We start from the raw sequence: 16,465 nt of genomic DNA, 5'->3' as shown, positions 1-16,465 counted from the left end.
TAACATAAAAAAGGATAGTGTATATCTCTTTAAAAATGTGACTCTTAATAGTGTCATCATTTGGAAACTTTAACAGCAATTCAAAATATTTTTAACTAGACTACAAACTTTATTTGCACTTTATAGCTTGTATCTTACCAAAGCCATTGAAAGAAACAGCGGTTAATTTCCTGATTCTAACACCAAATAAGCTCCACGAGCCATGACCGTTGTTTAGCTTAAGAATTTGCTCCAGAATGTGTCTCAGTGCTGAATACATTACAGCCCACGCATGTTTTTCAAAGTAAATAAATGCTGAATAATTCCTGCACTCAAGCACACTCTGCATCGCCACTCCTCCTGAAACAGTGACACCGCACTCACTGCCTCATCATGTCTAATCCACATTTTGACTACAGGGCAGTTGTTTGAGGATTTTGTCTTGAAAACCATTGGGGGGAAAGATGGGGGCCCCTAAAGGCATGACCTTCCCCCACTGCCACCAATTATATCAAGGCCCTATAAAATATAGATTATGTGCCATCTTGGTGCTGACATATCTAAAGGCTCGTTGCATGGGGAGTGTGCAGAGAGGCCATGGGCAGACCTGAGGGGAAGACCGGTTGAATATGACAAGACAAGGGGAATACAGTAACACAAAGGATGACCTTGATGAACAGAACTTGGCCGGTGCAGGCTATGAAAAGAAAAAAAAGAAAAGAAAGAAAGAAAAAATATATAAAAAAAGGCTCCCTTCCAGATGACTGTGTGATCAATTCAAATCTAATCAAGGCTCTAAATATTAAAATGCACTGATTGCAATGATATTCATTACCCTAAACTGCAACCCAGACCAATAACCATGTATTATTAATGGATAAGAGCTGAGTTTGGAACAATTGGCATTTAACTTTGTGTCTTAACCTTTCAGCATAAATGTCAAGACAAATTCTAATAGAAAAAGTTTGAAGTTCATCCAACAGTGATTTCATACATTTCAGCTCAAGTGTGTTTCTGGGCCCAGATATATTCAAACCCTGAAAGGTGGTGTGAAAGGCGATCAGAGATGAGATTTACAAACTTTGTTGGCAAGATTTCACATTTCACGGGCATGCATGATAGAACATCATGGAAGCTTTGCAAGCATCAGCTTTACTTTCCCGCTCACATACACACACAAATACATACCAGACACTGTGGATCGCAGGGAAAAAAATGTGCCCGTGGCAAGATGCTCCTTTGATGTAATCAGCAGCAGTGCAGTAAGACAAATCTTGTCAATAAGAAAATAATCTTAGTTGAAGGGAGTGAGTCTTGCCTGGTGGGGCTAATCAAATATAAGGTGCTGTTATCAACATGTAATCTTGTGTTGGGTTCTAGATGTTATCTGGGGTATGTTAGCTGTAGAAAACCCCCTTATGTCACATGGTGGTCACAAAATCATGTGATATAAGTGAATAAATAACAAATGACATTATTTATTTTATAGCAATGCTTTGAGCCAATTTACTAAACCACATAATACTGTCAATTACATTTGTTTCATATCTTACATTAAACAACATCAACTCCAGTATGGTTGAGGTTCAAGTTCCACTGTGTAGGATTTAGGGGTATCTAAGGGTGTAGTAGCATTTTCTAGCTTGGCGATGACTTCTACTGGCAGTAGTAATTATTATATTATAAAAGCCGTACAGGGAAGAAGTCAGGGATGGTGTTTGTATTCATTAAACAAGCACAGGTCACCCATGAGACCACTGTTTCTGGCCAGTGTGAAACCATAGGTGAGTCATTTAACTTAGTACCATGTAAGTAAAATTGCATCACATACATAACATGACTGCAGTTACGTATGTTACATAGGTCCCGTGTTTTCCTTAACCTAACCGCACAGTTTTAACTCCTTAACCTAACTACATTGCAAGTATACAACACAGATCTGGTACACTGCAACTGTCGTGTTGTTTTGGGAATGGTGAAATATAGTAAGTTGTTTTGGGTGTCACTGGCAATGGACCTATTCAGTTGTTTAGGTGTCAGGATGTGTTGCTAAATCCAGCTGGATCCTAGACACTGGACCTTTAAACTAAAAGGATCACACACTGAACCTTTAAAGTCCGTGTAAAGCAGCAATATATAAAAGTACTATATAAAATTAGGTCTCAAAATCATGGAAAAACAAGCACTTCTCTCTGTTGTAAAGCGCTGGGGGCATGTCAGTTAGAAGCGCTGGAACCACACCCACGCTCAAGAGGGCAGCCGCCTCCATGTACTGTACAAGGATGTAACCTACAGTAACAATGGAAGCTAGCAGCGTCATCGGACGGACCCAGCCCGACCCTTTTGAACCATCAGAGCCAGAAACTGACTCTGATAGTGCTCAGCCTCGTTCCTCACAGTCCATGTTTTACATTACACACAAACTTAAAACCCCAGTCTACATATAATTCCTAAATGTCATAGCTATATTGGTGCACACAAAATATCACCTTTAGATGATCATTGTGCTGTCAGATGGACTCCGCTCAGGGAATGAGGCCAAATCGTGTCATGATTAAATGCAATAACATTTGCTAACATTACATGGGCATGACAGGATGCATGATGTAAAATCACTTACAGGATTTGAACCTTCAGCAAAATGCATTTAATTGCCCAAATGTACAATATTTATAACATAAGCACACACTTCCATTCTCTGGCGGGCACGTAATACCGGTGGCGGAGATGAGAGCACCTGCTGTCGGCGGGACGGAGAGGGTCGGTGGCGGGCACATAATGCCAGTGGCCGTGATGGTGCCACCTGCTGTCAGCGGGACGGGAGGATGCAAGCCGGGGATGGAGAGGGTCAGTTCCGCCCCACTGACCAGCGTCAACAGACTCTTCAGATATCCAGACTTTACCTGGTGACAGTTGTTGTAACTATCGGGGGTAAAGTGGACACTGCAGAGACGGGTGATGGTGGGGATTTTGAACTCTCCACAGTATCTCCAAAAATTGTAGCTCAAAAATTGATTCACTTCCCTACGTTGTCGTCTGTGAGAAACTTAAATAAGCTCAGCACATTATCTCAGCACATTATCTCAGCCGGCGCCGTTACCCTGCACATATATACATATATATATACATAGATATGATATATATGTATATTATATATATGATATATATATATTATATATATATATATATATATATATATATATAATATATATATATATATATATATATATATATATATATATTATATATATATATAATAGATATATATATATATATATATATATATATAATATACATACATATAGTATCTATATATATATATAATATATTACATACATATATTATATATTTAGACACATATATTATATATATATACACATATATATATACACATATATATATATATATATATATATATATATATATACACATATATATATATATATATATATACACATATATATATACACATATATATATATATATATATATATACACATATATATATATATATATATATATATATATATATATATATATATATATATATATATACATATATACACACATTTCCACATATATATACACATATATATATATATATATATATATATATATACATATATACACACATTTCCAGAGACTATCCTATACAGCACTTTCAGATCTGTCTCTCTCTTTTAAAACTTCTCTTCTGAGAACCTAAACTCTTGCGTCAGCCATTTCTCCGAACCTATAAGCATAAATCCGTGGATTTGATGACAAACGACAGGGGATCGGCTGCACAGCCTCGGTAAATGGCAGAGACGATCATTTCACCTTTGGCGTTCTCTGTTGTGTTACATTCGCCTCAGCGTAGGCAGACGTACAGACACCCATTCAAAGACACAGATGCGATGTGTGTGTTACCGATAGCAGAGGCAGTGTCATTTTATGGCTGCTAGCGGAGGATCAGAATGGGTCAAGCCTCCCCTGTAGCCCTTTTCACCTTCACCAATGGATTCCCTCATCCTGGCTCTGCTCAGCCCTGCCTGCAGACTGCAGACAAAGACGGCTGTCATTCTCTCACTTGTTGGTCCCTTTAGTTTTTTGTTCTTTTCATCATGTACATTTCCATTGTCTTCCCTTCCATCTGTCCTTCTCACTTCTGTCTCTTTTTCCCCTTCATTTTTCTTTGTCCATCTTCTCTTTTTTGCTCCATTATCTCTCCAGCTCCATCTTAGGGGAAATCTGCTTAGCAGCCTTGAGCATACTTGCTTTCCAATTAAATCAAGATGTATTTGCCTTTCAAAAGTCTCCCTTTCCTCACTCTTTCTCCCATCGGAATAATTGATGGAGGTCTCTGGCCTCATGATGAATGGCTTCCAAGCCTGGAGATGAATAGAAAGATGAATGATTTCACCGTCACGCGGACCAGAGAGGGCTGGAACAAGGAGTGCTGACATTGTGACAAATACACTGACCACAGAAACCAAACCTGGCTGAATCAGCATGGGACGAAGGGGTGGCATTCGCTCATTGCGGCTCAACAGACGTTCCTCTTGCCGACGCCATCTCTGCACGTCTGTCTACCCCACGGACAATTACCTGAGCCTCGCAATTAACTGCAGGCACAGCGATAATGCTGACAGCCTGCCAGGAGACGAGTGGAGGTGGCGGTGAGCCAGCAAGCAGGGGCTGGAGAGCACTGCGTTGGACGCTTGTGTTTGTGCACCCAGTGGAAATGTGTAGGCCAAGAGAACAGGTGCAGTAAGGTGAGAAGATGCCCCAGGTGACTTCATGTGGATGGTGCCACTACTTTCCTGGCCAAGGTTTCTGAGCCGAAACAAGTTTTTCCTCTGCCTTCATATAGCTCGCTGTCACGCAGCTGAGAGGTAGCAAATGTTTATAAGAATGAATTCAATGAGCGTATGACGGGCCATCTGTTTTAAAGGGCCAATAAGTAAGACTGTTACAACCCTGTAGAACATAATGAGCATAATACATCCACGCAGGGGGTGAAAGGATTTTTGATCAGTAGCAATAACTTAGTGATTATGTCGCCAGCTGGCTTTCAAAAACTTTCTGGGCTGAAAAATGGTTGTAACCAAACATTGCTCCTTCTTATTTTAGAGAGACTGAAACACTAAGAAAATTACATGAAAAAAAGGTACCATTGTTTTCTTCTACATGAAGCAGGCAGTGACATAATTGGGAATTTTTGGACCCCAGTAAAAATGTTTCTGTGGACCCCACTTAATCTGTTTAGGCTTCTAAGTAAACATTTTGTGGCACTGTCAAGCTATGCTACTCAGCACCATCTTTCAAGCACTATGGATGATCTTCAGTTATTTTGCATCTGTAATTACCCAGCTGTCGTTGTTGCAATTTATGTCGTTTAAAAGGTAGAGCGCGTCACTTGTGACACATACATTAGTTAAAGGTGTTTTGAACACAATATTCCCACATGATTAACTAAAAGTAGTTCTTGATCAAAAATGTAATATCTGAATATTGGTTAAACACACCTGTTACAGTTAATAACTGGCTAGGAATCACTCACCTCAAACTGGCACACACATATTGATTTATTTGGCCACTTAGATGGACACAAAACATCATTAGCATCCAGTTGGAGTTGTGTTTCTGGCTGAGTGACAAATGTAAGGTAAGTCCACTATTAACTCCTCCTTTGGCACCGTTTTGTTCTCAACCAGCTCTTTAGTTGCTAAATGTTCCACTACATTTGTAAAATACAGACACGTATGATGCTTGTTGTTTGGTGCTGAACAGTTGGCATACGGTATGATTGTAAACCTTACAAAATAAAAGTTGCCACCTGATATAACAATGCAATGAGTAAAAGATATATTATCCAACCATTACTGCAATGAAATGTCCACAAAGCAACTCGAGCTCTGTTATATGGCGTGTTGAGTTGTTTATTTACATTATCTCAAATGTTTCCGATAATGTTTAAATCCAGAGAAATCTTTGTGTTTTTTTTTCAAGCGACAAGTGCGTTTCTACAGAAGCACAATGCATTCACTTGCAATTTTCTCATAGTTAATTAGCATCCGGCGTCAGCACTAGAGAGCATTTCAGCACCTTTAAAATGTAATTTCTGCCATTAGGGATCTCTCAAACAAAATAAAACAAAAGACATAAGTACTGTGGGATCATGGGAGCTGTCTCCATTGTAAACAATAATCATTGCTGATAAAAATGTATCTACGTGCGTCAGGCAGAAATGTTAGAAAGGTTTATTCAAGTTTTATTCACATCATTTTTAATGTGGCTAAATCATGTGATGTTAGCTGCCTTCCTTACACACTCTCTGCCCTTTGATTCCTCTGGGCACATCTTTGTTACCAGGCATATTATGTTCCATCCTCCTAGAAACTTATAGATTCCACTGGGAGTGTTGCAGAAGTGAAGCGTAATAACGCTAGCTATGTTAGGTAGAAATCTCTTGTGACGGCTGCCGTTGCTGAACTGCTGCGGCTCACACATGTGTGGGTTAGGACACAGCTACTGCCAGTCCTATCTGTCAAAATGGATTTTGCCTTGCCTTGACAGTGTTCGATGTTCAATCTGAAATTTTTATGCCTATGATGAAATTACATCAGGTCAACCTCTCAAAGCCTAGACTTGATGTATAATAAGTCATGTATTACTGCAAAATGCATTAAAGGCATTTAAATGTAATGTCCACTAAAAAGAAGTAGCAGGCTCATTTGTCTGTTTAAATCATATGTTTTGGAGAATTTGAGCCTGTGTTAGAACACACATGTGACTCGTGATGACTTTGTTCATCATTCGCAGTTTTACTCCATTTGGCTAATGTTCAAGATGTTTGGGATAAATAATGTGACTCACCTATGAAGATTCATCTGTGACTGTGATTTAGTGGCTTTAAATTTAACATCCCTCCCCATATGAATCATAACAGGCAAGTGAGTCATTCTGGATTAAATGAAAACTATCACTTTGTGTTAGCTATAATGGAAATCTGACCGTCTGATCATTCAGCTTCAGGAACAAACAAGGCAGATTGTTGCTGCTTAAGCAGCTGATGCATCAGTCACACACCGAAAAGTGAAGCGATGTGGAGCAGGGAATTGTTTAAAAAATAATGACGCTGAACCAAACCCAGAAAATGTGCAGCTGCAAAGATGACCGGTGACTAAATACGTTGACAATGCAAACTGAAGGACACGTTCGAGAACATCAAAGGTAAGTTAGTTTGTATTCTATGCCTATTTGCATCGACTGCATAACATTAAAACTGTTTCAGTTATTCTTTTTTACCCCCGGTATGAAAAAAAAAAAGGAAACGGCCAAAATATGAACTCTATTGCACATTTGTTATGCCTGAAGAACCTCTGGGTGAGTGAATGCTTGTCATCTTTCATGAGGAATTTATATGATACTTGCATCATTTTTGACAAGGCGGTGGAGGACTGTGTCAGTTTGTTGAAAAACATCCTAAATTTGAAAGAGCTTGAGGGGAATGCCTTCTTTCCTCACACCATCCAAGACTGTGGCCATATCACTGTGTGAGGAAGCTAATGTCAGACATCAAATCGACAACGTTGCTGCAATAGTTGATAGGCACATTGGATCTAAATTCATTACTTTGCTGCAGCTGTTACTGAGTCCTTCAAAAGTCCTCAACCAGAGCCGATGGCATCATGTGTTATCATTTCTATTATTTTTTTATTATCATTATTATGCGTTGCCACACATTTCATAATTGTTCAAGTAAAGCAACGATCAATAGTAGATTGACAAACAATTTAATTGAATTTAATGGAGTGAGTAATGTCTACAAAAAAATGTTTTTTTTTGTTGCAACTTTGCATTTCAACAGGTTCAATCTGACATGTTTCTCAACATCACAATGCTTACGGTCTGGTTTGGTTTAGGCACACAAACTGCATTTTCAGGGTAAGGAAATGATCATGTGTTGGATTACTTGGCTCTGCTGCCACAAAGCTGAAAAGCAAATGTAAAAAAATGTTGTTTTAAACAGCAGTCTTTGGCTTGGCAGCCTCCTCACACAGCTGACATTGCTGACTAAATCCTCTTACATATGTGTCAGCTGATGAAATGTATGGTAACAATGTTGTGTAAATGGACATTGGAAATACTCAAGTCAAGTACAACTATTTGAGTAATTGTTCATAATTGCATACCACCACTGATGGTTTTAGAAATAAATTACAGCTAGAAGAAGAGAGTGTGTGCAAATATAATAAATACATGATTTAAATATTTATGCTGCCACTCGAACAAAACTTTCATTACTTACAAATAGTTCAGCTATCGTCAGTGCGAGCATTTCACTTGCATTCGCGTCTAAGAATAGATGTGTGTGAACTATGAATTTTAATAAATGTTGGCACATGTGCAAATAGAGCAACTACAGTTTTCAGGCAAATCACTCAACAACAATAACAAAAAAAAGTGTCACTGTGCTTGACCAATGCTTTCCAATATGCCCTGAAACAAATAGAAGAAGAAGCACCAATGATGGTGGCACAAATAAGTTAAGAGAGACCTGACAAAAAAAAAAAAAAAAAAAAAAACACCTTAAGATCTGAGCTAGAGTCAGGCAGCTAGACAGCATAAATGACAAACTGAAGCGTCTATTCTAAGCTGATTAGAACGGAGCTTCCTCTCATGCCGTCAACGCACCTTTCTCTCCACAGCGCCATGTCAGCACTAGTTACAATCACCGGCTGGCTACTTGGCGTGAAACCTACAGTCACATCATGAAAATGATGCGCTGTGCCGGCCCATCTATCAAGTCAATAAATACATGTACTTGAGCACTTCAGCTGAGCATAGTTTGGATGTAAAAGTACTTTGAGTTTGGAGGTACAGATACTTCACATTATTTTACCATATTGTTGTCAGAGATGAAAGTAACCTGATAGAAGCAGTGACCTGGTGGCGGAGTAGTGGCTTCAGTACAGGGACAACATTTTGGAAAAAAGATGAAAATTAAATTTGCCTGTAACAGCAGTTTCATTAGTTTCATAATAAATCTCTTATTTGAGTGATTGTTTTATCGATTCAAACCAGATTAGTAAGGATGCCAAGTCTACAGTACTTAGCCTCCAGACAGGTGACACATTTTGGAACGTGTAATTTTTTTTTTTTTTGCTGTCCTTAAATTTGCCAACCTTCTGTAGTCTTGTTGTCTCAAAACATAATTGAAAATTGTTTACAGCACGATCTGATTTAATGCGATGGAAGTCAAGTAATCACTGTGTCTATAAATAATAACCTTCCACGGCTTTAAGATGCTGGAAAAGCTTGGGAATGCAATTTTAAAATGCTTGGAAAGTGATTGAATTACTATTTAGTTTAAGGTATAAATGATTGCATAATTAGTAAATACGTTTGAACACCGAAGCAGAAATGACAAAAAAAGGGCATTTTTTTGTATTTTAATAAAGTATACCATATTGCTTGTAAATAACATGCAATTTGATACGTTTTCATTTTGCCCCACATTTCTTTATGTGCTCCATGGGAAAAAAAAAGGAAAAAAAAGAAAAAAGAAGTTAGCACCAAGCCAAACCTGCTGAATTTCTTTGACGTTACATCACAAATGTCTGTAGTTCTAATAGCAACACATTTCACACAGAAGCTCGTGGCACAGAGGCCAGATGTGACATGAGGACTCGATTCCCACATCTTTCTACATAGCTCATCGTTGGTTCACCCTTTGGTTCTTTCAATACACTTTTTTTTTTTCCAGCATTAGGCACTGGTTCACTTCTAGCATGCATTGTGAACAGAGTGAAACCTGCAGCACAGTGCCCCAGAGTCCACTGTGTGTTTTTATGGTGCCCTGCTGGATGCTTTGAAATGATATCTCAATTCATGATATTACTCTTCAATAAAAGCCTTGGGCTGCCACCGCACAGGCCCAACACAGAGGCACCGGAGGAGAAGTGCTGCTGTGTCGGTCTCTGTTCTGGGCCGTGTGCACTGTGAGCCCGGGGGCGATGTAGGGATAAAAAGGTTTGAGCTGAGCACAGAAGAAGGGGGGACAGAGGCTCGGGGACTTGGCAGCAGAAGATCCATTTAGATTAGACATTTTTTTAATATCCTCTGAAGTTTCCAATAAACAGCAGTTCGAACCACCGCGGCTCCTTCGTTCATTTGATTGTCTATCACCTTGGACGTAACCCCGCTTGATGTGGTTTTGAATTGCTGCCCCGACTGGCCTTGTATCGCCGCTGATATATCAACAACAAGCGATAAACCCATCTCGCAATCTGCTGCTTTCCACACTGTAAGGCAATTCAGAGGCAGTTACACAGGTGCCCTGAATAAGCTTAGCCAGCAGGCTGCCTGCATGAGGCATTTCCAGGAAAAAAACGTTGAAATATAATTATTAAACTTACATTCACTATTGTGGTACTCGCTACCGCACTCCAAACACGAAGAGAAAGGTTATTACTTTTGCAGGCAGAGCAGGGGGAGGATATCCTCTCCATAACGCATATCAGCTTTTAATAACATGTTCTACAACTTAAATGCCGGCAAGAGAAATATTACATTCTGCTTCTGACAAAATGGAGTGGTTAGACAACTTTCTGTCAGGCAGATTCTTTTTTTCCTTTTCCAACAAGTCCATCAGACACATATGCCTATGATTACTCTGCATGTTTTCAAACATTTAGAGCACTAAACTGTAAAACTCAGCAAAACAAAGTGAGGTCAAACTCAGCGGATAACGAGGTGTCCAGATGGACGGACGCAGATCTTTGGCCTTCTGCTGTCATAGCTTGACAGTTAGCGAGCCAAGATTGTTCCTTCTTCTTTTTTCCTGCGTGTCTGTGCTAATGGCAGCTGTTCCACACAGGACGGCTGTTGCTGTTCAAACATCGCTGCCACGAGCTGTACTGGTAATGAAGAGAACAGCGAGATGGGCCTCTGATGCCACAGACTAATGAATCCCGACAGTCGTGGTACAGCCTCTTTCCCACACACACTTTCCAGATGAAAAAAATAGAAGAAAAAGAAAATATGTTGCTGATGTTTTACTTATTCCCCCTTCACGTTCGTTATCAAGTTGGATGTTGAGGTGAGGAGTGTTTGGAGCTGGACTATGACAAAACAGCAGCCAGAAAGTCGTTGGTGTATATCAAAAATGTGTACATAGGTGGTGTTTTGTCTGGCTTTTAAAAGGCTATTCTGTATGTCATCCATCATTCCTAGGTAAAGGAGAAAAAATCCATCCTATAAAAGAAAAGAGTACAGATGGGATATATTCAACTTGCTCTGGAAGTCTATTCATTAATTCAGCGGCTTAAAGGCCCGTGGTCAGCTTGGTTTTTGACAATATGTTTTTTGATATCTACCAATACTGTGCTCTGCTGACACAGTACAATAAAGCACCCACTCTGCAATGTGGGCCAATAGTCCATGGCTGCAAGTGAAAGATCTGAATGCAGTCCAAGTCCTGAGCATGAATTTTGCTCTGCTGTCGTTTGGTTTATTATTCTTCCCTTCTAATAGAAGTTCTAGCACAAGACAGTGCAGAAAACAACCAAACTAAAAGACGAGAGGAGAACATGTACATGTGAAACTGCTCATCTGTGTAAGCCACATTTTCAGCTGTCAGCTGTTTCAGAAGTTATGTCATCATGTTACAGCTGGTGGTACTGCTGCTTTATAAACAACTAATTAATGGGAGGACTTTTATTGTGCAGGAGCTTTAGGAAATTAAACATGAAAAAACAGAGGTGTGTAAGCAGTGATCCTGAATGATGCTGCGGGGAGAAAGAGTGTCTCGACTTTGTTTAATCACTATTCAAGACGCTATTCAAGAGCGTCATGAGTACGAGACACACCTTCATGCCAGCAGCCTTGAAATAAATTCAAATCCCAGCTGTGCTGGACGGATGTGCCAAGTCAAACTCCATCAAGGCAGGTCAGCATGTTTGTGGATAAGATCCATATGAGTCTCACCAAACCTTCCCTGAATCTTTATGAAGACAGATCAGTGAAAAGTGCACATGCAAAAATATATTTTCAAAAAAAGAGACCCAAAGGGGACCCAAGGAGGTCACATCCTTCTGAAATGGGCCAGAGGACAATTCAGCCAGTTACAGTCAACCCAACAAGACCAAATATCAACCCTGTTTTCATGAAATTTCATCATATTACTCCGACTGATTTGTGTAGTTGAATATGTAATATATATAGCAGCGGTCCTCAATAGGCGGCCCCCGGGCCGCATCCGGCCCGCCGGCCTCCTGTTTGTGGCCCCCGAACTATTATTCCTTCACTATGTGTTTTGGTTGGGTCAGCACGTGTATACCGGGACTTGTCTCCATGCCAACGATACACAGACAGAGCGCAACTTTTAACTTTCACTTTCGTTTTCGGAGCACTTCGCGTATTCACATTTTGCTGGTGGTAAGAGATTGAATATGGCGTGTTTCCAAAAAAACTGTTATGACAAAGTGGACAGTGATAATCGGCAACTCGCAGAAATAGGATCTTCAAAGTTGCATTTATTATGCCTCCAACCGGGACAATCTCCACGTATCTGACAATGCAGCGGTTTTAAATCCTTCGTCTTACATTACCACCTTGCGCAGTTTGACAAGTTTTAGCTAGCGACTTCATGTATATTCAATGTTGGAAGGAGTGTAACGGACGGGGAGTTTCTCCCGGCAAACACCCTTTCACTCACGGTGCCAAAATTTGTATCATCCTTGTTAAAACACCATTTAATCACAGAACAAATGACGTGAAATAACCCACAACCATCTTACATATCATCTTATTCACAAACACATTCACGAACCATTATTACACCAACAACAACAGGATACCCAAGATCCATTGCGCCACAGTCCACAAGTGGCGTTACAATATGCCAGGAGAAGCTGTGATGAAGATTTACAATTTGAAACGGCATTATGAGACGAAGCATAGGAATTTTGAAGAGACATTTCCTCAAAATTCAGAGATAAGCAAAACACAAATAAATGCACTGAAATCGTCATATCAAGCTGCAAGCAGGATTCTTGTCACATCTATGTCACAATAAAATAAAATAATGCATAACTGAAGTGATGGACACAATGTTTGAAGGCAAACCAAAAGAGGAAATATTCAACTACGTATTTTAATTTATGTTAAAATGGAAATTACATTTTATTTTAGTTCGGATTTTGTTGTTTAGAATGAAAAGGACATTTTGTTTTGAATATGACAGTATTATTGCATGTGGCCTGACCGACCTCAATACATGGACCTCTGAGTCATTCAAAAAAATCTTTGTGGCCCTTTAAGATTTGTATTTGAGTACCCCTGATATATAGCATATTTGCTGCAAGAACAAACTGGGTCCTAGATCTGGTTTCAGTTATGTTAATTCGGGGGAACCATTAAGGGTGTCTACATTGGCGCCAATGTTTTTGAGGGACTGTAACTTTCCATTCTCACCCTTATGATGGCAGATTTCCATAACATTATAAATGATGGCGAAAATGTCAGAATGTATGCAAAGACCTTGGGCTAATCACTCAGCATTCCACATTGCTTATCAAGCACTCAGAAGGTGTTTTTTTTTTTTTTTTTTGTTTGAGTAATGAGGTTATTTCGACAGGCTAGTGATGAAGTACTATAGCACAGCTGTGAGCTAGCAGACTGAACTATGAAATATGGTTTCATACCTTTGAGGTATTCTGGGTCGGGCACAGGGTCCGACAGCTCCTCGTGGCACTGAACCTCAGTTGGCACCGATGCCACTACCATGCCATCTGGGAGCTGCTGCTCGATGCCTCGGGCAAAGTTCTTCTGCCTGGTGTGAGGAGAGACGAGAGAATGGGAGGTCCCGTTTAGAGACGGAGACACTGAGTTGTCCAACAGGGAACGAAGAAAAACGAGGGGCAAAGTAAGCTAAGAGGCAAAATCTAAATACAATATTGTGTTGAGGTTGTCAGACCATTACACTGATTGGGTTTGACTTCCTACATTCATTCAAGTTTTTAAAAGTTGTTCTGTAAATAGTTCTCTTACTGTTTTGATCAGGCTGTTCTGTATGTAACTTTCTTACAATACAAAAAAATACAACCACGCCTGATCAAGCCAGTTAGCACCACACATTCTGCTTTAAGTCCTGCCGATTCCCAGTAGAGTTGGCTGAATAAACGGATACAGCTAAGCTAATGCTTTACCCGCTCACCCCCAATTACATGTTGACAATGATGTAGTTGCCTGTAGTGTTTTGTCTTATGACTATACAGTATGATTTCTCCAAAAACATTGATCATTTTGGAATGACAGTCTTCATTAAACTCTGTGATGACAGACAAAGGCAAAAAGGAGTCAGAGGGAAATGAATGGAAAGCATTAATGAAGGTAGGAGGGACACAGCAGATCAAAGACTGATAAGTAACTTGGTAAATCGTAAAGCAATACATTCTGGCACATCATTAAGGGAAAATCAATACATAGTCACAATTATTCACGACTGTACAGTAAATTGAAGAGACAGAGTCTCACATAAAACACGTCATTTTTCACTGTGTTGATTGTTCTGCCTGCAACGTGACTCATCTTCAGTCTGAGAGCTGATGTCCTCATTTGTCTGCTGCTGTGAGTGACTCTTGGTTGAACTCGCTCATTGTGTCCACTCCATCATTCTTTGTCTCAATGCCAGTTAGGTTCACAACAAGGTTCCACAACAGAATGACTGCAATAAATCACTAACTTAAGTCATTCAGGCATTGTGGGGCCAAAGCAAATGAGAACACATCTTTATTTAGTCCTGTGATTATTTTGACTCCAGACTTATATTTTTTCAAACACATAATGTACGCATGGTTGTACATCAGCAGAGGCACAAGGCATTTAAGGGTTGTTGTTAAACACTATGATTGCGACCAGTGTGTAGGATTTAGGGGTGGCTGTTGGCAGAAATGTATCATAATATTCCTTATTATGTTTTCATCAGTGTATCATCACCTAAAATAACCATTGTGTTTTTGCTTCCTTAGAATTAGCCTTTTATATGCACAGAGGGAGCAGGTTCTCATCTATGTTCTTCGTCCATGTTTCTACAGTAGCCCAGCATAGACCAACCAAACTGACAAAGGGTGTTCAGCAGGTTGCAATCTCCAACCTCACCACTCGCCATCACTAAGTCCTACACAGTGGCCGTTTAAATCTGCTTTATCGTATTTAATGCCGACCTGGGCAACCAACCCAAAAATCACAAATTTGAGATGTTACGGTTGGCGGTCATTAATACATTCACAGCCAAGTACCAGTTTACACACACAGAGCAATCATTATTAATTTGAAGTATTTAATCTTCTTTTATCTCTGTTTTGGTTTCTAATTTGGGGCTAAGGAGAGGAACAAATGATGGAGAGTTTGAAGAGTAAAGCCTGTGATGAGAGGTAGTCAGGATTAGTCTGGTGGTTCATTTAGAGGACTCTCATCTAGGAGACCAGGGTTTTAATCCCGCATGGAACAATGGTGACTGCTGTGAAGAAGTGCTCATTTTAAGCCAACGGATCTTTTTCTTATTTATTTATTATCATTATTTGTTTATGGGTAGGCTACGCCAAACACAACCGTGTTATCTGTTTAGCTTGTCAGAAGTCGTGAACAAAAACGTGAGTTGCACACTTTAGAAACAATGAGTCAAAAGATGCTAAAAAGCCTTGTGTAGGGCTTAGAGGAAATATTTATAAGCACAGCTTTAAGGGACACCAAAATAACTAGCTGTTAATTAAAACAGAATTATTCTTTAACATTTTACAGTAAACTTCACTGAGTACACCACAGTTACCCACATGGCTGGTTCGTATGGTTCTATACCAAAGTAGGGAATGGGAGAAGCAAAAATAAATGGGTAAAATAAACGAAGAGTGTTGCTGCTTATTATTTTACTCTCTAATTTTAATTGACCCCTTCCTGAATGCTGAGAATATTTCTTGCCACAAACCGTCTCTGACAGCAGTTATTACAATAAGCAAACATAAATCATCTTGATGAGCCTCAATGGATCTTCTTCTCAGCTGCAGGCCTATTCAGAACTGTTTTTCTGTGAAAAATATGTGATAAAATATTTAAGCCTTTAAAATATACATAGCAACGGCCAGTAAATCAGCATGAAATGTCCTAATGGTTCACTCTGGTGATAGGTCTCCTGTTAATAATACCATGCACAAACAATTTCATTTGTGCAGTTTTCTGGGCCTGAGCTGTGAAAGTAAAAAGAGGATACACAAATATTTACAAATCACAGAGTGTTGCCTTTGGGAAAGTCACAGCTTGAGAACAACAGAAGCCACTGGCTTGAGTAAAAAAAAAAAAAAAAAAAAAAAAAAAAAAAACTGCGTCAAATACCACTGTTCAAATTACATTTCATTTGCACGGTCATGGCATGGCCAGAGGTGTAATGGTAATTGGCAGGATATCAGGCTCATGAAAACAATGTTGAGTTAGCTGCTGGTGG

At 39.5% G+C, this 16,465-nt stretch overlaps 1 protein-coding gene across 8 annotated transcripts in view; it reads right to left on the bottom strand.

The window, feature by feature from the left end:
• Positions 1-16,465, bottom strand: part of astn1 (astrotactin 1) — a 422,909-nt gene that overhangs the window by 190,411 nt on the left and 216,033 nt on the right. For all 8 annotated transcript variants that reach the window (XM_030401856.1, XM_030401857.1, XM_030401860.1 and 5 more), the window contains one exon: positions 13,671-13,798. In XM_030401856.1, coding sequence (XP_030257716.1) covers positions 13,671-13,798 — 128 coding nt within the window. The remainder of the gene's footprint in view (positions 1-13,670; positions 13,799-16,465) is intronic.

The sequence above is a fragment of the Sparus aurata genome, chromosome 21, assembly GCF_900880675.1.
Source record: "Sparus aurata chromosome 21, fSpaAur1.1, whole genome shotgun sequence".
In the NCBI taxonomy this organism is placed as follows: domain Eukaryota; kingdom Metazoa; phylum Chordata; class Actinopteri; order Spariformes; family Sparidae; genus Sparus; species Sparus aurata.
This window is presented reverse-complemented; position numbering and strand designations above follow the sequence as displayed.